This window comes from Pseudonaja textilis, chromosome Z, assembly GCF_049901715.1.
Source record: "Pseudonaja textilis isolate UNSWEBS1 chromosome Z, rPseTex1.2, whole genome shotgun sequence".
Lineage (NCBI taxonomy): Eukaryota > Metazoa > Chordata > Lepidosauria > Squamata > Elapidae > Pseudonaja > Pseudonaja textilis.
In genome coordinates, this window is record NC_142008.1 from 72,322,168 (window position 1) to 72,346,353 (window position 24,186).

General features: G+C 41.2%; 1 protein-coding gene across 1 annotated transcript in view; it reads right to left on the reverse strand.

The window, feature by feature from the left end:
• LANCL2 (LanC like glutathione S-transferase 2) overlaps positions 1-24,186 on the reverse strand; it is a 41,635-nt gene that overhangs the window by 11,954 nt on the left and 5,495 nt on the right. The window contains exon 2 of the mRNA XM_026702291.2: positions 22,349-22,466. Coding sequence (XP_026558076.1) covers positions 22,349-22,466 — 118 coding nt within the window. The remainder of the gene's footprint in view (positions 1-22,348; positions 22,467-24,186) is intronic.

Sequence of the window (24,186 nt, forward strand, 5' to 3'; positions counted from 1 at the left end):
ATGCAAATGCCAAATGTTGTCCCAGTACTTATCATTTATTTGGTACTATGAGATAGGAAAAGAGGGATTGCTATGGAGAATGGACAGGAAGTCAGCTATGCTGGGAAAGTCGCTGACATAGGAAACGGTACAGGTAGGAGCCAACACAAAAGGTCATGTAATTTGTTTGGCACACATCATTTTTAGTACTCATCGAGCCTCCCAGAACCAAGTAACAGTGAGTATTAGGTACCACTGAATTTTGTATCACTGAAGAGAAATATGTGAGCAAATAATGCATTTTGCTAAATCATCTTATTTATTGAAATACAATTAAAATGCAAAATTGCTTTTTAGATTTAAATTAAACAGGTTAAAAGAGGAAAGCTATATGTGTCCTTTATTACAAAAATATCGATTCCCAATTCAATTAACTAGCAATGGTCCTAGCTTGTCTCACAAGACCTATGGCTACACAATGGGTAACAACATGTATATATCATGCTGAGCTTCTCCAAGGAGAAGATGGACAAAATGAGTGGGGGGGGGGGGGAAATCCAAAATAAAAGTAATATGAACAGATTTATATTTAATTCACATAAAGCTCCAAAAATATTTTAACACAATGTTGTATTTAAATGTTCATTTTTAAAACTAAGGCTTAGGAGACTTAGGCGACAGTCTCCTAGGAGACTGATACGATTCCTCTTTATTTCTTATTGTATGCCAAAGTTTGAATTCTTTCATCATGATTCAGGAATGAATCAGCAGTGAACTACCTGCACCAGAATTTTGTTCTATTGCATTTCTAAAAAAAAAAAAAAGGCAAGTGAGAGGCAGCAAAAATTTTAAAAAAGCATTTCACCAGCTTTCGGCTGTTTCCATTTTTTAAAGCAAACAAATCACAAATGCTACAATTTTGTCACCTCTCCTCCTCCAGAGCCATCTGCCTAGAACGCTTTGCATCCTCCAGAGCCATTAAGAAGGAACAAGCTGAAAAATACTGATCCCTTTTAATAACAGAGAGTGGGCTAATCTGCTTTCAAATTTAACTTTTGTTTGGGACAAAACCAAAGAAATGAATGTTCTCTCCAAAATGCCAGCTTTTCAGGTCATTCCCTGAGCTAATCCTTGCAAGCAATCTCTGGACAAGGTCATAGAGAGTAGGGAGAAACAGCTCTCCAATGGTGGTCTGAGCAACCAGTTTTAGGGACTGCTCCTTAACTGTTTATACCACAGAGGATCATTATTACAATTTATCCAAATCAACAATTACTGCCCAACTCTGTTCTTTTGTTTTGCTCACATATTCCTTTTTTACAGAAAAAATTAGTTTATTCAAAAAAGATTAAAATACAAAACACCAAAATATTTTTAAAAAGAAAAAAGAAAAGAAAAAGACTAACAAAATAGGTATCTTAAAAGAAACGAACACAACATACACCTAACATCCTCCCTAGAATATTTTTTAGTGTAATACAGCAATGTTGATTTTCCCTCCCTTGCATAACAGGCCAAAATAATTTCAAACTGTTCAAGTACTAACACTATTTACAAATTATTGGCCTGTCATTTATAAACTATATTAATAACAAAATGGTTAACAGTTAACACAATAATAATAAATATATTATGTAAAAGTATAAGAATAACAGAATAATAAAAATTGTAAACAGTAATAAGAAAAAAACAGAAGTTGAAATCTCAAAACCCTCTGTTAACAAATGATTACTGTGATCAACTCACAGAATATTTATCATGGCTTCCCAATCATTCCAAATATTAACCCTAATTGATCCTGGATCAAATGTCCACTTTTCCTTCTTTATAACATCTCTTATCAATTGCTGATTGATTAAATACAATAAGTCAAGTCTCCAAAGCCAATCTATCTTTCACAGATAAAATTATTTCTCAATTAGATGTCATTGTCGTCATCATCATCATCATTTTAGTCATTATCTATCCATTGCAGGATTAAATCTTCTTCAGCATGTTTCCAGTTAGATATATGAAGTCTATTTCCCATTTTTCTTAAAAAAACTTCTTAAAAACTCCTTAAAAAATATTTGCCACTCACTCACCCAGAAAATTATCTGCTATTATATAAAAGCAGTTTTAAGCTTTCACTAGGTGTATGTAGTCAGCTCTATGATTTCTGACTTTTTTCCTGGCCAGATTACATTATGTGTGTGCTAAAACTGGACAGATCACAGATTAATTTAAATATTCTCCATTCTTTAAATCTTTCGGTGTGGTCTGGACTCTTTAGAGCATTCCCACGGACCCAGAGAAAATTGTGCCACCATGACTAAATGTATTTCAAGCATGCATTAAAAGAAGGAAGAATTCTTGCCTCTATGTGATCAGACATTTAAAAATGTCTAAACATTTGATTTTCTGAATCAAATGTTTCTGAACTAAGAGAAGATGGCGATTCTAGAAATAGTGCAGTGATCAGTAACAAAGATTTAGGGGGATGGAAACTAAAACATACCAAGAATAATTGCAGGAATTGGGGTGACATGATAGCAGTGATCCAATATTTGAGGCAGTGGTGGAATTCAAATGTTTTTACTACCGGTTCTGTGGGCGTGGCTTGAGGCTCATGTGACTGGGTGGGCAGTTTGATGCTTATGTGACTGGGTGGGCGTGGCTGGGTGCTCATGTGATGGGTGGGTGTGGCCAACTTGACGTCACTCATGTCAAGGGGCACCTTGCCCGGCCTCTCCTCGCCTCAAAGAGATATAATTTCCCTGTCTATTTATTTACTACTACTGAACATCCAAAATACACTATTTAATCCTATGTATATATGCCATATGTGTACATACATATTACATAGTATAGAGTGTGTATAGGCACACAAAAAGATACATTATCTACTATATATACCAGTGATGGCGAACCTTTTCGGCACTGAATGACCAAACTGCAACCCAAAACCCACTTATTTATTGTGAAGTGCCAACATGCAAGAGCGGGATCGAACCGGTGTTACAACATGCATGAGGCCGTGTGCTGTGCACACAGCCATGTCTGATGAGCGCTGTGCACATGTGCACAGCATTTGCAAGGAATCATCGGCTGTGACGCCTGGACAGCTGACAAGCGCTGCGCGTGAGTGTACAGCATTTGAAAATCCTCTTCTTTCCTGCTTTTTCAACTTCAGCTATGCCACGCAAAACAGCTGAGGTTGAAAAAGCAGGAAATAAAGGACACCCACACGAGGTACAGATAGTGGATTTCATTTTATTCAAATAATAACAAAGAGACCCTCTCTCCCGTTTCAGGTGGGGTAAAGTGATGAGGGGACTCTTGCTTAGATAACTCCCCTTTCCCATAAGAAGCAACATCTATCTCTCTTTCTCTCTTTTTCTCTTTCTCCCTCTTTTTCTTTCATCTTTCTCACGCTTTCTTTCATCTTTCTCCCTTTTTCTTTCATCTCCCTTTCTCCCTCTTTATCTTTCTTTCTCCTTTTCTCCCCCCTGTCTGTCTCTCTCTGCCTCCCTTTCTCCTCCCCTCTGTGTCTTTCTCCTTCTCTTTCTCCCTCTTTCTCTCTGTTCCCTTTATCCCCCCTCTCTGTGTGTCTCTCTTTCTCCCTTTCTCCCTCCCCCCCCCTCTCCCAGTTCTCTGGCTACACACACTGTTGCCTGGAGATGAACCGAGGGGGGAGGAGGGTGAAGCCTTCTGTAGCCCTCCCCACGTCTCCTGAATTGACACTTGTGACAGAGGGAGACCAAGAGCAGGAAGCCGAGCTTTGGATTGCGGCGAGCATTAAAGTACCTGGCGGCAGTGCTTCCTTAGCCACGACTGCCGGGCAAGAGAAAAGACATCGGGCTCTGCCCCCACAGAGGAGAACAATAGCGATCGCAGACAGCCCTGGCTGGCTGGGAAGGGGGACGCTCCTCCTGTCTCCCAAACTTTTTTCCCAGCCGAGGCGGGAGGGTAGAAGGGACTTTCAGAAGGTAAAGGGGATTAAATTGCGATCTTTCTCCATGCTCAAGGGGAGCTGCTTCAGGTGACCATGGCTTTCTCTCCTGCTTAGAGATAGAAGTCCCACTGATCGGGAATTTTTTTTTTTGTCTTGGAGCTAAGCAAAACGAGAGCTTTAAACAAGACACAGGGGCCTGAGGCAGGCATGAGGGCACAGGGGAGCGTGTGGTGGCAGCACTCTTGGCTGGCAAGGGGGCAGATGTTCCGGGGCTGCATGAGACCACCGACAGCAAGCAGACCAGGAGTGGGAGCAGCTGGGCCTGGGCTGCGGCAAGCAAGCGAGAGAGGTGGGCACAAAGTCAGCAACTTACCAAAAATTATGCAGGCCACAGAAGTCAAGTGAGGACAGGACAGGCAAACAAGCAGCCGTGATGACAACAAGAAAAGAGCGGGAACCAGAGAGCAGCCAAAGAACCATTAGGTAGCGTGTGTGCCTCTGGAGGCAAGAGGAGGCAGATAGGGCAGGGCCAGCCAGTGGGACAAAAAATTAAATGATTTGGTTGGGGTTTTTTGCAAATGGGATGGGGAAGGCATGATCTAGACCCAAAAATCAGTTGGGAAGCACACATGCACAATGGAGCTGAGTTGGGCTGACCACTCGCATGCCCGCAGAGAGGGCTCTGCATGCCACTTGTGCCACGCGTGCCATAGGTTCACCATCACAGATATATACTATGCTATATATATACTACACACACACACACACACACACACACACACAGAATGTTCTTCTAAAACTATACACATTCAATCTCACTTACTGTGTTTGGAAAAACACGCCCAGAGTCCACTTTCTGCCACACATTTAACTATAACTTCTGTATAGTAGAAGATTACACACACCTTCAGATGTTCTTCCCTAACATGAACATGACTGTTAGAGCCAGATGTCATGGATTGAGTAATGTGGTGAAACTCACTTAACACTCTTGCTTAGCAATCAAAATTTTGGGCTCAATTGTGGTCATACATCAAGGACTATCTCTGCCTTCCTCTGCATGGCAGCCTTCTCCTAGTAAACTCTTTCTCTTTTCTGGAAATTTTCCTCTTAGAGGCACCAAAACAATCCAGACGATATAAAGATTCTGTTGGAGCAGGACTAGATGGCCTCCAGGGTCCCTTACAGCCCTAGATTGCTGTGATGTTTCAAAGCATCTTCTGAAGCCACGTCTAGTGCCAGTGTTTGTGGTCCTTCCTTCCTTTTTCCCCCCTATCTCTCTGTCCCTTCCTTCATTCCTTGCTTCATGTATCTATTTATCCATCCATCCATCCATGCAACTATATGTCATTCACTTCTCCTCCCTTCCTCCCTCTCCCTTTCCTTTCCTTTCTTTCTTCCATGTAGATTCCACACAGCTCTGAACCCTTAAGGCAAACCAAATACAAGTGGTCCTCGCTTAATGGCCTTTTGCTTAGCAAGTGTTCTAATTTATGACTGACCTCCCCAGAGCTACTTGACCTGTTTTTGGAGTTTTGACAGCCACGCACACACACACACACACACACACACACACACACACACACACACACACGACCAGTTACAACATCCCACAAAGTCACGTGACTGAAGTTTCCTATGTTTTTCCCCCAGTTTCCAACAATTCCTTCTGGTTAAAAATGCCCATTGGGGAACATGAGCTTGTTTAACAACCACAGTCTTCGCTTAATGATCACAAGGTTCACTTAATGACCATGGTTTGCCTAACCCAGGGGTCCAACCTTAAACACTCAAAGAACCATTTTTCTATTTGCTTTTAAACAGGTATTTCCCTCTCTGTGTATCTCTTTCTTTGTCCCCCCTCATCTCTCTCTCATCTCTTTTTCTTTCTCCGCTTTTCATCTTTCTCTCTCATCCCTCCCTCTCTCTCTCTCTCATACACACACACCTTTTCTTTCTTTCTCCGTTTCTCATCGCTCTCTCATCTTTCTCCCTCTCCCTCAATCTCTCCCTCCAGCTCTCTCATTTCTCTCCTCCCCCCCATTTCTTTCTCTTTCCTCTCTCTCATTCTCTCCATTTTCTCATTTCTCTTTCTCTTCCTTTTCCTCTCTCTCATCTCTTGCCTGCGCGCACATACACACAAGTGGAAACCCTCCTGGGCTGGGATCACGGCAGCGGCAGGGATGGCGACTCCTCTCACTGCCGCCACTGCATGCTCAGGTGATTAGTTGCTCACTGTGCAGGAGAGCCAGAGCTCTTCCCTCCCTGCATTTGGCCTAGCGAGGGAGAAGTTGTTTGATATCCCCCTCCTGGGGACCCCAAGGCCAATTGCTGCAGGAGTATCGCTCGGGCATGCCCCTCACTGCCCATCTCTGCCTATTTGTGGCAGAGCAACTTCTCCCTTGCTGGGCGTTAACCAAGGGGAAGCAGTAAAATCAGTTTTTATTACTTTGCTAAAGCTGCTATTCCTTTCTTCACATGGCTTCGCCCAGCAGCCAAGAGGGAAAGGGAAAAGGCAGTGGCATATCTGTGTGCTGCTGCTCCTGCTAGCAGGGCTATGAAAACTGGAAGGGAGCATGTTGGCACCACCGGCAGCTGCCTCAGTGAAATGCGCTCTAATGGTTTCTTTATTCTTTATTATTCCCTGCAATTCACTACGGATTTCATACTCACAAGACCATCAGCTAAGAATTGGGCAATTTTTCTTTAAGGAGCAGCTTTCTGATTTCTCACACATCCCCTCCATCTTTGCAAATGCTATGGATTACAACAGTGGCCCCCAACCTTTTTTGGGCCATGGCATCACAAAATGATCCGCGGCCCGGTACTGGCATCAGCACACATGGCAAGGCGAGCCGAGCGACTGGCCAGCCAGCTGTCCTCCGCTTCTCCCTGCCAACTTCAACTCCTCCTTTGTACCTTTGTTGATGGGCTTCGGGACGGTCGCTCAGCTCGCCTTGCCTTGGGTGCTGAAAGAATCCTCGTGCCTTAGTTTTGTTCGAAGCCGCCCCCCCCTCAATGAAACTAAGGCGCGAGGATTCCTTCAGGACCTAAACGCCGCTTTCCAACCGGAATAGCTCACCGGAAGCACTTTCTCATCAAAACAAGATGGCGGTGCCCAGCAAACCGGCGGCCCGGTAGAAAATGTTCCACGGACTGGTACCGGTCCGGGGCCCGGTGGTTGGGGACCCCTGGATTACAACAAACAAAGGAAAGAAGCAGCAGTGCTGAAAAAGGAGACAAGGTAAAAGAGCAGGAATTTTAAATAGACTAAAGAATTGGGGGGGAGGGAACCCTCTCCCTTCAATCTTTCTGACTAATTTATGCTCACTTGCTAATAAGATGGATGAAATACTCCTTTTAAATAGATGCAATTTTGATTTCTACAACTCAGCAATTCTGTTTTACTGAAACCTGGCTTAATGCAAAAATTCATGACAACCGCATATATATCCCAGGATTACAGATATTTAAATCAGACAGAATTGAAGAGACATCAGGTAAAGCGAAGTGTGGAGGATTATGTTTATATATCAACAACAACTGGTCTCAGGATATAACTATAATATATAAATTCTGTGATAAAAACTTAGTCTTTACATATCAATTGCAAGCCGTTTTATGCTCCACGTGAGTTCTCCTCATTTCTCCTAATAGCTGTATATGTTTCTCCACAAGCTTGTGTAAACAAGACATTACAAACTCTAGCTGATCAGATTATGGAGGATGAAGCCAAATACCCAGATTCCCTTCCCATCATTTGAGGAGATTTCAATCAGGCAAATTTAAGGAAATAGCTCTCCAAATATTTCCAGCATGTCAATTGTCCCACTAGAGGCAAAAATACTTAGGACCACTGCTACACTACAGTAAAAGATGCTTATAGGTCTTTACCATGAGCAGCTGTGGGACACTCTGATCACTGCATGATTCACCTTGTACTTGTCTATAGACGAAGACTTAAAACCATGAAACCAACAATTAAAGCAGTGAGGACTTGGACTGATGAGGTAAAGCTGAAGCTTCAGGCTTGCCTTGATTGCACTGATTGGAATGTTTTTGAAGATACTTCTGCAGACCTAGATGAGCTCACAGATATTGTAACAACATATGTCAGCTTCTTTGAAGACCTATGTGTACCAACAAGGAACCTGCAAATATACAGTAACAATAAACCTTGGTTCACAGCTAAACTTAAGTAGCTACATCATTCCGAAGAGGAAGCCTACAGAAAAGGTGACAGATTTAACAATAGCACTTAGACTTTATAGTGTTTTATAGTCCTCTCTAAGCAGTTTACAGACTCAGTATATTTTCCCCAACACTCTGGGTCCTCATTTTACCCACCTGGGAAGGATTGAAGGCGCGAGGGGTAGGCTGCAGGGCGAGGTCGTGGCCGACCACCCTTGCCAGCCCTGCTTCTCCAAGGGGGCACCTGGATGTCCTTACCTGGCTGTTCTGCTGCAGCAGTCGGGAGCAGGCCAAGTCAGACGAGGGGGAGGCTGCTGCGCTGTAGGCCCCGGCAAAGGCAGGCAAGTAGGCTGGGCCACATGGTCAAAGCAAGGAAGCCAAAGAGCAGCTACAGCTATGCTACAGAATAACTCTAAGGCACCAGCCAAGGCGTGCGAGACCAATAAGTAGTGGTGGGGTGGGGCGGGACCAACCAGAATTTTTACTACTGGTTCGCCCAAACCGGGCCATTCTGGCTGAATCCCACCACTGTTTGAGGGGCTGCCACAAAGAAGAGATCAATCTATTCTTATCCTGCATGTGAGGGCAGGCAAGAAATAATGGATGGAAACTTATCAAGGAGAGAACCAACTTAGAAGTAAGGAGAAATTTCCTGACAGTGAGAACAATTAACTAGTGGAATGGCTTGCTTCCAGAAGTTCTGGGTACTCCATCAATGGAGATTTTAAAGAAGAGATTGGACAGCCATTTGTTTTATTTTTTAAAAAATATACTTTATTGATTTTACAATTAAAATAGACCAACAACACATACATAAATGCAAGAGAGAAAAAGAAGACAAGAGAAAAAAAAATAGAAAAAGATAGAAAACAGTTAAAAACATTTTCATCTTCAACAGTTTGTGAGACCTCCTTTTTATCCTTATTTTATACCATATACACAATTAAGTCTTACATATATCTGTATATCACTACTATGGTTCTATCATATCTTCCTTTGCCTTTTATTATGAAACCTATCTTTGATCTATCCATTTGTACCAGCAGTTCCAGCTGTCATAATATATTGAAGTGTCTTTATCTTTTAATGCCAAGGTTAATTTGTCCATTTCTGCACAATTTGAAATTTTTTGGATAATCATCTCCTCTGATGGAACATGAGGCTGTTTCCAACATTGTGCAAAAGCCAATCTGGCCACTGTCAAAATATGTATTTTTATATATTTCACTTTTTTTGGTAGTTCTTTATCAAAGATCCCTAATAGAAAGGACTCTGGTTTAAATTCGATCTGTTCTCTTATCATTTCCTCCAACCAATTTCTAATTTTCTGCCAATATTTTTGAGCTTCTGTACAAGACTACCACAAATGGAAGGAAGTTCCCTCTTTTTTTTTTTTTTTTTGCATTTCCAGCAGTTTGGACTCATATTGGGGTGCATCTTCACTAATCTAGGAGGAAGGTGCCACCTGTAAAACACTTTATAGGCATTTTCTTTGTACGCTACTGATTTTGTGATTTTATTATTTCTACCTCAGACCTTTTCCCATTTTGTTAAGGTGACACTACGCTCTATATTCCTACTCCAGGCTATCATGTTCCCTTTATCAATTTCTTCCTCTAATTCTACCTCTAATAAATAATTATAAAATTTTGTTATTTTTTTTTGCCTGATCCTAATAAAATTTTATCTAATTGCTGGAGTTTATTATTAATTCCAAATTCTTTCTTGTCCTGTTTGTATCTACTTTGAATTTGAAGATATACCTACTTGTTGTGGCTCCGATTCCCGAGCCTATGCTGTTAGAGGAAGAGGACTGGGAAAATGAGGAGGAGGAACAGGGAATATCTTCCTCCCCAGGACCTTCCTCTCTGGCAATGCCTTCCTCCCTGATAATGCCTCAGGTTTCATCAGACAACCGAGAGGAACAGCCTGAGATTAATCAGGAGGAAGGCATATCGGAGCACCCCCTGACAGGGAGTCAAGAGGAAGAATGTTGGCTTGATCCTAGGCAGCGTCGTAGGGAGAAATGTCAGCAGCAATGTAGGAGGCGTGGGAGGGTCAGAGAGTGAGCTGAGTCATTGAGCCACACTCCACAGGGGATAAAAGTGGGTGTGTTGTCAGCTGGAACTTTGTATGGGACAAAGTTTGATCTTACTTCAGGTTTTCTTTGTGAATGATTTTTGTGGTCTGCCTTGTAATTTTCTATAAGTAGATTTTTACTTGTTATCAGTTTGGACTTGGCAGGCAGAGCGTGTTGGAATGCCAAGGACGTTATCGGTTCCAAAGAATTAACTCTGTGAAGTCCGAGCCAGCCTGCCTGCCTGTGTTTGTGTGAGTTTGTACTCTTTTATCTTTTGGAAAGAAGAAAGGTGAGACAGAACATTTTTGTCCTGTACCAGACTTTACCTAAGATGGACCAGCAGCAGCAGTTTCAACAGCAGCTGCAAGATGAAAATCAAACTCTACAACAGCAAGTGGCTCAATTAACAGCCCAACTTGCTTTGCTGCAGGCTCATGCAGCTCCTCCTCCTCCCCCTCCCTGTCGGAAATGCCATGTGGCTGTGCCAGATAAGTTTTCTGGGCAGCCTGAGATGTTCCCGGCTTTCATGGGACAGTGCCAGTCATTTATTGCTATGAGGCCAGAGGATTTCCCAGATGACCAGGCTTGGGTAGGGTTTGTGATAAGCCTCCTTTCTGGCTCAGCCGCCAGATGGGCCACACCTTTGTTGCTCAAGAACAGCCCATTATTAAGTGATTACCAGGGTTTTTGGCAACACATGCGACACATGTATGAAGACCCCAGTGCAGACGGCAGCCAGGTGTCTTAAGGATCTTCGACAAGGGAAGCGCCCCTTGTAAGAATTTATTTCTGAATTTTGGCTTTTATGCCTGGACTCCAACTGGAATGACGCAGCGTTAATGGACGCCTTCCAAGATGGCCTGTCAGATGAGCTGCAGGACGAGTTAGTTCGAGTGGAACTGGCCCCGACCCTCAACGGTCTGGTGGTGCAATGCTTGCGCATTGACGCACGTCTCCAATGGCAAAAGAACCGTCGCACCATCCAGGAGCAGCCATCCGCATCTGTACCGCAGCGCTCTGTGCTAACAGCGCCCCGGGTCACCCAATGTGTCGTGGACATGGCCAAGGAACCAATGGAGTTAGGAGTGGTCAGACCTCACCTGCCGGCTCAGGAGCAAATGCAGAGACGCCAGGGGGGGGCGTTGTACTTGTATTGTGTGGGGGGCAGGACATTTCGCTATTTCTTGTCCTCTAAAGCGAAGTGGGGCACTCAAGCCTGTGTCTGAATCTCGGCGTGATCAGTCGGGAAACAAGGCAGGCCCAACCTGGGGGGAAACCCTAGGCTGGGCACCTATCAAACACCCGCCCGAATTAGCGGAGGTTGATTCTGGGCCCCCTCGGCATCTGATTTTGGACACTTGGGTTTTCTTGGCTAACTAGTTGAAAGGGATTCCAGCGAATGCGCTGGTGGACTCAGGGGCCATGACTAACTTTATGGACCGGGCCTTTGTGGCCCATTTTGATGTCCCCTTGGTTCCGACAGAACCTCCGATGAGGGTAGAGACTATTGATGGGCGGGAACTTATTGCAGGACCCCCTTCCTCCATGGACGGTGCTGCCAGCAGAATCCTTGGCTTCAGTCCAGGAACCGGTGGACTTGCGGACTCAGGTGCGAGAGGCGCAGTGCCTAGACGCTTGGTCGCAGCAGAGGATGGGGGAGATTGGACTCGAATACCCATGGACTTTGGAGGAGGGCTTACTCAAGCATCGGGGCTGGTTGTACATACCCATGGGGCCGCTTCGAGCCCTTATTATGACTCAGTGTCACGACAACCCTGCAGCCAGCCATTTTGGGTTTTTTAAGACCCTCCATCTTGTAACACGGACTTTTTGGTGGCCTCGAGTATGGCATGATGTCCACGCCTATGTCACATCTTGTGTACCATGTAGGCAAGCGAAAGCCATGACGGGTGTGCCTCCTGGTCTCCTCCAACCTCTGCCGACTCCAGAAAGACCATGGGGAGTGATTTCCATGGACTTGTTGACTCATTTACCATCATCCTCAGGATTTAAGACTGTGCTTGTGGCGGTCAACATGTTGACAAAAGTGGCCCACTTCATTCCGTGTCATAAATTGCCATCGGCCCGGACAACTGCCTGTTTGTTCTTGCAGCATGTTTTTCGTCTCCATGGTCTGCCAGACAGGGTAGTTTCTGACCGCGGTGTACAATTTACAGCCCAATTTTGGAAAAGCCTGATGACCGTGTTACAGGTGCAGGTGTGCTTGTCGGCACACCATCGAGAAACTGATGGTGGGACAGAGAAGGTCACTGGCATTCTCGAGCAATATTTCCATTGTTTTGTAAACCAACAGCAGAACAACTGGGTTGATTATCTCTCTCTGGCGGAGTTTGCATTCAACAACTCCCAGCACACCTCCACCCAAATGACACCATTTTATGCTAATGTGGGGTACCATCCGTGGTTCTTTCCATTGACTCTATTAGATTCCCCTGTTACTGAGACTCAGGAATTCCTTTTGGAACTACACTCGGTTCAGCAGTTAGTTCGGCAGCAACTGATACGGGCCAAGGAAGATTACAAGCGGTTCGCAGATCAGTCTCGACGGGCAACGCTTCCGCTGGCTGTAGGAGACCGTGTGTGGTTATCCACAAAACATCTTCAGGCCAACCGCCTGATAAAGAAGCTGGACCATCGGTTCATCGGCCCATTTCCCATCAAGGCGTTCATCAACCCCGTAGCCTATCGACTGACTACCGCACTCCATGCAAATTCATCCAGTCTTCCACCGTTCCCTTTTGGTCCCCGACACCCCTTCGTGTGATCTCCGAAGTCCCGCAGCTGATGACCCACCACCTGTGCCCAGTGAAGATGACGCCGTAGACGGCAATGTGATCAGCATTAGGGATTCCTGCTGGCTGAAAGGGCGGTTCCAATATTTGATCGAGAGGCAGGGGGATGGGCCAGAGGCCCTTTCTTGGGGGGATGTTTCCACGATCCATGCCCCAGAGCTTATACGGATGTTCTATGACCATTTCCCCTTGAGACCACATCCTGACTGTCAGACTTGGGGGAAGAGCCCTGCAGTGAGGGATAGTGTTGTGGCTCCAATTCCCAAGCCTATGCTGTTAGAGGAAGAGGACTCGGAAGATGAGGAGGAGGAACAGGGAATGCCTTCCTCCCCAGGACTTCCACTCTGGCAATGCCTTCCTCCCTGATAATGCCTCAGGTTTCATCAGACAACCGAGAGGAACAGCCTGAGATTAATCAGGAGGAACGCATATCAGAGCACCCCCTGACAGGGAGTCAAGAGGAAGAATGTTGGCTTGATCCTAGGCAGCGTCGTAGGGAGAAATGTCAGCAGCAACGTAGGAGGCGTGGGAGGGTCGGAGAGTGAGCTGAGTCATTGAGCCACACCCCACAGGGGATAAAAGTGAATGTGTTGTTGGCTGAAACTTTGTACGGGACAAAGTTTGATCTTACTTCAGGTTTTCTTTGTGAATGATTTTTGTGGTCTGCCTTGTAATTTTCTGTAAGTAGCTTTTTACTTGTTATCAGTTTGGACTTGGCAGGCAGAGCGTGTTGGAATGCCAAGGACGTTATCGGTTCCAAAGAATTAACTCCGAGCCAGCCTGCCTGCCTGTGTTTGTGTGAGTTTGTACTCTTTCATCTTTTGGAAAGAAGAAAGGTGAGACAGAACACCCACTGATCAATTCTTAATCCCTGATCTTGAAGATCTTGCCACGATTTCAGATTTCCTTGCGTATCCAATAGGTCCTTATATTTAATCATTTTAGTAATATACAAATTATTTGGGTGGATCATTGCCTCCATTGTTGAGATCCAGATTGGTATCTTTAAGTAGTGTTTTTTTCCGTATTTTCTTCCAATTAGTCAATAATGAATTTCTGATTACCGTATTTTCTGGACTATAGAGCGCATCGGAATATAAGCCGCACCCACTAAATTTTAAAAGAAAAAAAATATTTTTACATATATTAGCTGCACCAGACTATAAACCGCAGACAAATACGTTGTGAAATGAGATATTTATACAGAAAGATTTTGTAAATGTTTATTTACATACCTTAATTGTTTCCAAATGGTGCCTGTAACATGGCAGTAAAACGGCTGACCAAACAAAACAGAAAAGTCATTAAAGTTTTTATTCATCCTCCTCCTGTGTAGTGAAACCACTGAAGTTGTCTTCTTCAGTGTCAGAGTTGAAGAACCTCAGAACATCTCCATCACACACCTTTTCAGTCTCTCTGTCGGTGTCGCTCTCAATGTTACTTTCATCTCAAGGCAGTTACCGATGAAATTGTGCTGTTCTCTCCACGCAGCAATCCAACCTTTCGAAACCCCTTGGTGATCGTGGATTCTTGCATGCTGCTCCACGCTGTTAGGATCCACTAGCAGACCTCAGAAAAGAATGCTCTTCGCATGCGGCCAGTTTTTGTGAATGATTTCTTGCCACTGGTCATCCAAGCCTCCCGCTCACCTTGGAGTGCTGCTTTAAATGCACGATTCACACTGATGTCGAGTGGCTGCAAAAACTTAGTTGTACCTCCAGGAATCACAGCTGGAATAGTTTGTTCTCTTGATGGCTGCTTTCACAGAATCTGTTATATGGGCCCTCATACTGTCCAAAACAAGCAATGATTTTTTCCAGTGAAAAAATCCTCCCGGGCATTTACTGTAGCACTCTGTCAGCCATTCAGTCATTAGGCTTTCTATCATCCACCCTTTTTTGTTAACTTTAACGACTATGCCTTTCAGGAGTTTTTCTTTTGGCATAGTCATCCGCTTAAAAATCACCATCAGTGGAAGCTTCTGTCTGGATGCGGTGCAGTTCAAAACACACATGAAATGCGTTCTCTCGTGGCCAGTTGTTTTCACCATAATGGGTGACACTCCTGTCTTGTTAACAGTTCCAGTTAGAGGCAGGTCAAATGTTAAAAGTGCTTCATCCATATTTATGATGTCATCTGGTCTGATGGAATTCTCAGCTAGTTTTGTTTCAATAATTTTGTGGAAGTTTGCAACTTTTTCCTCATAGTCGAAAGGGAGTTGCTGACAGACAGTCATCTGCACCCTGATGGACAGATCTTTTCGTCTCATAAATCTACAACACCATGACGGTCCGCCTTTAAAATCTTCATTCCATTTCGCTGGCGATTGTTTTAGCTTTCAGTCAGATCTGCACGGTGGATAGACCTCGGCCATCTGCTTTCTGTGTGTTCACCCAGTCCTCAAGAACATTTTCAAGTTTAGGCCATCTGCTTTTATGACCTCTGAAAGCCTTTGTTGTCCTTTGGCATTGAATCAGTTCTTTACGCTGCCATCTCCAACGTCTCACCATTGATTCATTAACGCCAAGCTTACGTGCAGCAGCTCAATTTCCTTCCTGGATAGACAGATTGATTGCTTTCAACTTAAAAGCTGCATCATATGCTTTTCTTCGTGGACTTTCCATGATGAAGGTGTGAAAAATATTTTGCGTTCATGCGTGTCATGCTGCTTGTGTTGAGAGCGCCAAAAACTACCGGTAGCATCTTCTTCCTTGCATTGACCTGTGTCTGTCATGTTTTTGCGCCCCCTGATGGCAGTTAGCGAAGAAAAATCTATAGATAAGCCGCATTGTTGTACAAGCTGCAGTGTTCAAAGTGTGGGGGGGAAAGTAGCGGCTTATAGTCTGGAAAATATGGTAGGTGTCTGTGAAAATATTTCATGCCATCTCCTCTGTAAGTCATGGCCTTCTAAGAATAAGATTCTCTTATTAGTTAAATTTACCCATTCCTTCAACCATACTAAAGACGCTGCACTATAATACAACTCCCAATTTGGAAGTGCCAACCCTCCCCTGCTCTTCATATCCTGCATTGCCTTTAAGTTTATTTTAGGTTTTTTCCCTTGCCAGATGAATTTTGCAGTTATTTTATTAAGTTCTTCAAAAAACTTTTTGTGTACTTTGGAATCGTCTGAAATATATAGAAGAATTTTGGAAAAATATTCATTTTAATAGCAGCAATCCTGCCTAATAATGAAAGTTGCAGCTTGTCCCGTGTTTCTAAATCCTTCTTTACCTGTTGCATTATCATAATTATTTTCCTTAAGTGTCTTACAATGTGCTGTCAACCAATGTGCTGTCAATGTGCTGTCAACTAAATGTTTAACTTTATCATTTGTATTCCCATAACTTCTTCTAGTTCTAATTTCTGTTTTTCTGTTAAATTTTTGGTCATTAATTTCATTTTCTTCCTATTAATTTTTAATCCTGCTACTGCTCCAAATTGTTCTAATTCATTCATCAATTTTTGTCCTCTTTCTATTGGTTCTTCAATGAAAAAAATCATATCATCCGCAAATGCTTGCAACTTATATTCTTCTTTCTTAACCTTTAATCCTTTTATGTCTGGGTTCTGTCTAATTCGCGTTAATAATGCTTCTAGTGATAATATGAAGAGCAGGGGTGAGAGTGGGCAGCCCTGTCTGATTCCTTTTCTATTTTTATTGGGCAGGTATATTCCCCATTTACTATAATATTTGCCTGTTGTGTATCATAAATGATTGTTATAATATTTTCAAATTTGGTGCCTAATTTCATGTTATAAATTTTTTGGATTAAAAATTGCCAATTTAAATTATCGAAGGCCTTCTCTGCGTCTAAAAACATAAGTGCAATTTGTTTTTCAGGGTAGGTTTCATAAAATTCTAAAACATCTAATACTATTCTTAAATTATTCCTGATTTGTCTGGTCGGGAGAAATCCATTTTGGTCTTCATATATATGTTCATTTAACATTCTTTTTAGTCTACTTGCTATAACAGAAGTAAATATTTTGTAATCAGTATTTAGCAAAGAAATCGGCTTATAATTTTGTATATATCGGGGGTCTGAATCCTCCTTCGGGATCAGCGAAATCAATGCCCCCCTCCATGAATCCGGTATCCTGGCTGCCAATAAGACATCATTAAAAGCTTCTACCATAAGAGGTCCTATTTGTTCTATTGCCTTGTACATCTCTCCTGGGATTCCATCTGGTCCTGGGGATTTGTTGTTTTTCTGGTTCTCTATTGCTGATTTCAATTCGAACCAAGTAATGTCTTTGTTTAATAATTCTTCCATTTCTTCCCCAATTGCTTTATCCTTCATTTCATCTAAATAATTTCTTATCCTATCTTCTTCCTTTTTATATAACTCTTCAAAATACTTATGGGCAATTTCTTTTTTCTGTTCTATCCCTTGTTGTATATCCCCCTTTCCATCTATTAGCTGATAAATCAATCTTTTTTCTTTCCTTTTTTAAAGTCTATATGATAGCCATCTTGTTGGCATGCTCAAAATAAGCTTGTCTAGTTGTATTCAGACTAAAATCATTCTCTCTTGTTCAATTCAATTCAATTTATGTTTAGTTATTGTTATCTGATTTTGCAATTTTGAATCCTTTGGGGTACTCTGTAATTGAGTTTCTAATTCCTTAATTTTTTGTTGTAATTTGTTTTGCTGAGCGTATTTTTCTTTGTTCCTTATTACTGCCTTCATGGTATCCCAAATGTTTTGTTCGTAGTTGCTCCATTATCATTTTCCTTTAAAAAATAGTTTAATTCCTCCTTGAGTTTGTGAGTATAATCTTTTTCTCTGAGTATTTAATGTCCATCTTTTCTTGGGTTTTTCCCTACCCTTCCATATTATCTGAATTGGATTGTGATCTGCCCATACATTGGGTAGAATTTCAATCCCTTTTATCTCATTTGCTATTTCCCCATTCATCCATGCCATATCAATTCGTGTCCATATTTGATGAGGATTTGAATAAAATGTAAACTGTTTTTTCTCAGGATGTAATCTTCTCCATATATCAATCAAATTTAACTCCTTCATCATTTCCATGCATATTTTGGGAAGCTCTTTTTTTCCCCTTTGTTCCTTCCCCCAATACTGTGGTCTTTTTGATAATCAGCAATAGAATTAAAGTCCCCTATAATACAAATATTTCTTTTTTCCAATCCTACTATTTTTTTTCATAAAGATGCTTAAAAACACTTTTTGATCTCCGTTCGGGGCGTAGATTACCACTAAGAGAATTGGATGGCATTAATCCAGATCTGCAAAACCAGAGTTCTTCCCTCAGAATCCGACCATATTAAATCTGCTTTCATATCCTCTTTAACATATACTGCAATCTCTTTCTTTTTCCATGCGTCTGCTGGTGCATGGAAAAAGAGCTTCCCTAATAGCTTCCCTAATTTCAGGCATTCTAAGTATTTGTCATCTGATTTCTTTATATGAGTTTCTTGTAGACATACTATATCAGCATTTTGTTTGATTAATTTGGCTATTATCTTTTTCCTTTTTATCGAGTTTAAACCATTTATATTAATTGATAGTAGTTTCTTTTCTTCTTCCATTTAATTAGTTCTGTTTCGCTCTTTGTCTTGTAACGGCTCCATTCTCTCCTTGTGCCTGAAGATGTGTCCCACTTTCTTCTCTCTCCTGTTGTAATTGAGTATTTCCTTGATTTCCTAAAGTTCCATCTCTGTTGTTATGATAGCCTTGATCCTCCTGGGAGTTCGTTTCCAGTTCATCCTTACTGCTCTGGTCTTCTGGGCCTACCAACCGTTCATAAAATTCCTGGGCCTTTTCCATGGAGTCTATTTTGAATTTCCTTTCATCCCAAGAAACTAACACCCCCTCTGGGATTAGCCATTTAAATACGATTCTTTTCTGATTTAGGTAAGCTGCTAAGAATTTATAATCTCATCTTTGTTCTCTTAATCTTCTTGGTATTTGTTTGAGAACCAAGACTTCTTTGCCTTTATACGTGATTGATTCATCTTTTGACATCCTATATATGCTATCCCGGATGCTCCTTCTCGCAAATCGTATATGGACTTCTCTTGGGCATTTGTGGCATCTCGCATAATTAGTGCTAACCCTGTAAACTTCACCAAACTCCCTCAAGATGTCATCTTTAGCCTTTTCCAATAGTCCAGCCAATGTTCCTGCCATTAGTTGTTCCAAGTCTTCTTCTTTTGATTCCACTATATTTTGGAATCTCAAGTATGTAGCAGCCTTATCTATCTCTAGGTAGACCAGTGAGTCCTCCATTTCTTTACTCACATTCTTTAATTCTTCATCTACCCTTTCTAATTTCCTTTCAGTTAGTTCTGTCCTTTTCTTTACCTCTTTTATTATTGCTTCATTTTTCTCCAAGGCCTGCTATAATAATCCAACTTTGTCCTCTACTTTGGAGATATCCACTTTCATTTCTGCTTTTAATTTCCCCATCTTCTCTTTTAATTTATTTATATCTGCTCTCATCTCATTATGGTTTTTCATCGTTTCTTGCAGCTTCATCATCGATTCCTGTAAGGTAAGCAGGATTGATTGGATATTGGCATTCGAGATGTTAGCTTGTTTCTCCACTGGTAATATTTCTTTAATGGTTTCTTGTGCCATGGGCGAAGCTGTTGCTGACGTGGTTGTTAACGTCGGGATGACCTTTCTTCCAGTTTTCAGAGTTGTAGCTGTTGTGGAAGTCATTTCTTTTAAGATTTGTTTCTGTTGTTGTAATATATTAATTATATTATCCCAAATTAACATTCAGTAGTAGAATCTCTATATTAGGATTGACCGGTATCTATCTGCTGAATAGCTGTACTCCTTGCCAATTACTGGAGTATAAGTTCTTATAAATAAAAATATTATCACTGTATTATTTTAAATCCATATATAATTCTAAATCACATATATAATTTTGTAAGGCCTCAATGCTCAGCCTCTATACATAACTTCATGTAATAGAAAAAGTATATAAATATTATATCCAAGTCCAACTATATTTAAATATTATAAATATATGTATTATCTAACCTTATTTTAAATATTCTTAAACACAAACAGTATTACATTCATCCGCAAGTGGATTAATTATTTAGAGATCGCACAATGAATTGTAATATTAATATATAAAATCCCTTATAGTTATTAGTTAAATAATACTTAATGTTCTTACTATTTTCCTATATATCTAATCAAAGTATATCACTATTATTAATAAATCAATTAAATCAGTTAATTCAATTATTGAACAATCAATTACAACAATCAATTTTCCTTTCCCCAGTATACATATTTATAAACATTATAAAGAGAGATTGAAAAAGGAGAAATAGTTCATCATAGCGCTGGAGGGTGGGGGGAATAAAGAAAAATGAGCAGATGTATACAAGAAAAAAAAAGTAAAGAAGGGGAAAAAGGAGTTTTAAATTAAGTTTTTAGCTTTCTGTCTCTAAGTTTTAAGAGCTTACACTTCAAACACACCGGAAGTAGGGAGGTAAGAAATGCTGAGTAGTGACTGTAATTACACGTTATCTCTACACATTCGGAAGCTTCCACTTTTACTTTTCGTCTTAGCGTTCCTAAGTTTGATTGTCCTGATTTTCTTCAGATGGAACCACCTCCTCAGTTAAATCAGTATACTCCCTGAAGGGCAATTAAGTGGTTATCAGTTATATTGTTACAATAACTTCTGGATTTCTAAGTATCGCCTGTGGCGCCACACTGTCTCTATTCTGCCGGCTCCGATTCCATCTCTGATTTAATAAAGTCTTCCAGCATAAAAATCGAATGAAAATAGTCCGAATCCCCCACACCTTCCAGTCACTTTCCAGCCGCTAGATTCCCTTCTATTAATATCGGTGAGGTATATCTCCCGACCTCGTAAGCTTCCCTTTTTACTCGTTATTGTCCTCTATCTCTCTTCTGTCTGCCAAGCCCCTTCACTTTCACTTGCGTCGCATCCACTTTTTGGCCGCTTCCTTTTAGGGCTCCGTACAGACACTTGTAGCAGCCTTATGAAAGACTATAGCATTCCAATCATCCTCTCCGCCACTAATTTTCTCTGCCACACTCTTCACTAATGATCCCACAAACTGTCACTCACTCGCTTCTTTACATCAGTGGCAGTCCAGACTTTGGAGCCACCATTGATAGATAGCTGTTTCTTGCTTGTTGGGCTCTGGAGGGCTTCTCTTTGCTGCAGGAGGGTTGCCTTCCCCACACTGCAGCTCATGTCTCCCCCACACCGGCACGAATCTCTCCGGGACTCAAGCACCCTCAAAGGATCACACCAACCACAAAAAGAGATTAACCACAGATGGGCTTCTGTACCTCTGTTTGTCCTTGCCTTACCACCGGATGTTCCAAGCAAAGCCGGACAGCCATTTGTTTAAATGGTAGTTTCCTGCATGAGGAGGTGGTTAGACTTCCAAGGTTCTTTCCAACTATGCTATCTGTGTTCTGTGCCTTCTTCACAATACAATCAACTATGTTACAGATCAGTGGTCGCCAACTGGTGGGCTGCTACCCACTGGTGGGCTGCTACCCACTGGTGGGCTGTGAGAAAAGTTTGGTGGGCCGCAGAGAAATCTTAACCCCAGAGCACCCCCAACAAATCAATTAATCCAGGTTGTGAAGAAACACAAGGCTGTACCGCCCACATGGCCCGCCAGAACCCTCCCCACCCACTCACTCCTTACCCGGTAAACTTGCCTGCTAAATTGCTATTTTTCCTTTTTCCGACCATCATCTGTTCTGCTGTGCCAGGAGATTTAGATTAGCTAGGAAGCAGGAAATGATTGGATTTCTCACTTTCTAGCTAGTCTTTAGATTTTCGGCTCAGCACAGCCGACACTTCCTTAGGACTGAAGGTTTGCTTGCAAACAAATTCAGTGCAGACTCACAGCAAACAAATTTGAGAGACTGAGCTAGCCGATGGCAGATAAATAGATCACTGAATGATTCTGTGAGCAACTCAATCTGCCTGCTTTGCCTGATTTTGGGTAAAAGTTGCTCTTTTTTATAAAAAAATCAATATTTATATAAATATTTATAATATTTACATACAAGCTCTGCCCAGCCAGTCACATGACCACCAAGCCACAGCCACAAATTAGGCCATGCCCACAGAACCAGTTAGTGGTCCCTGGGATCTAAAAGTATGAGTTTGGTGGTCCCTAAGGTCCAAGAGGTTGGCAACCCCTGCTACAGATGTATTCATGGAAAGGGAAACAAAACATTATCAATGATTAGAATATCAACAGAATGCAACCTGAATGTAGAATCTAGTGCTTGATATATAGTGAACCTCTTATGACTTCATTTTCAAATCAACTATCAAAGAGTTCATGTATCTCACCTGTCCAGCCAGTATATGCAGAGCAATCATGAGGATCTGCTGTTTTTAATCCTTCTTCCATTTGCTGCAATAAGTCTTTAATTTTAGTTGTAATTTTCTTATTAAAATATGAGCTGATCTGCAAAAAAAAAAAGAAAAAGGCTAGAAATTTTTAAGACTTATGTGCACAGAAAAAGGTCTGATTCAGGTAACAAATTAAAGCTTCATGAATAAAACATGCAAATCTTAAGCAATAAATCATATTTACATAATAACATTTAGGCAATAAATCACATTACACATGTAATATGTAAGCATTGGAGCGGTTATAAAAAGTTTAGGGACTGAAATATTTTAACCCTCAAAAATTTCTGCTTTGGATGGAATGGGTTACCTGAATTGTTCCAATCTTACTGGAAATATTCCATTTTGAAATGCAGCATTTTGACTACAAAACAGAAACCACAACACTCCCCCTTCAAGAACACTACATTCCAGCATGTCCCAAAAATTTGGAACACGTTTTGTTTGTTCATTTTGATCCTGAACTGTTTTACATCTTCCTAATTCACACAAAGGTTAGAGACAAATCAGTAAAACTACATTATGGTTTAACATTATGTATGAGCTCAGCCAGCATGCTTGTTTAACACTCAAAGGAATATGAGAGACCCAGCAACTTTGATAATGACTTTAATTACTTTGGCCAAGGAAAACTTTCAACAACTTCTCTGTCTCTGCTTCAAATAGAAAAATAAATGGCACCCATACATAGTTTCTTGCTATATGATTGCGTGCTTTCAGTAGGATTTCATTTCAATTTCCTTTGTTTTTCAACTTCTCTTTGAAATAATAATTTTGTAATTTAGCCTTAACAATGGATTGCATCTGACCATTTGTTCATAACTAGATGGGGAGGAAGAAGACAAGAAGTAACTACAGGTATTTATGTTGCTAAGCGAGACATTTGCTAAGTGAGTTTTGCCCCATTTTACAATCTTTCTTGCCACAGTTGTTAAGTGAATCATTGCAGTTATTAAGTTAGTAACATAGCTGTTAAGTAAATCTGGTTTCCCATTGATTTTGCTTGTCAGAAGATTGGGCTCGCATGCCTTCTTGTGGTATGGGAAAATTAAAATACATGGTTACTTTCAAAGGCATTGTATTAGGAATGCATTTTTGCTAGTATGGGAGAAAGTGAGAGAACAACACTATTTGAGGATACCAGTTTGGCTTTCAATAATGGAAGCACTGATTCACCCAAATGTGATTAACATAGAAAATATTGTCAGATATAAAGATATTTTGAATGAGAAGAGGGAACTCAAAAATAAACAAGAATTGAGCGATCAAGGAATTGATATGACACAGTATTTGCAAGTGCAGATACATTCTAGATACCAGAAAGATGCAAAACTATATGATTTTTATAAAGAATTAACAGAGAAATTGCTAAAAAATGTACATCTACCTATTATACATTAAATTGGAAGATGAAAAGTAAAAGAAACAATTATAGTATGGGCCAAAAACTTTGGTTATACAATTGAATTAGATGAATGGCAAAAATTGTGGGACAGGAACTATAAATTAACAATGTCAACTGCACACAAAGAAAATTTTTATGTTTTATTTTGCACCAGTGCAGTTGGCAAAAATGTTTAAAGATAAGTTGGCTAAATGGTGGAAGTGCCATCAGATACCTGAATCATATTATCATATGTGGTGGACTTGCCCCAAAGCAAAAAAATACTGGACAAAAATACATATGTGGTTGGAAAAAATAATAAAGCAACATATTGATTTAAAGCCAGAAATATTTCTATCGGGGATTCTACCTGAAAAATAGTAAGGAAAAT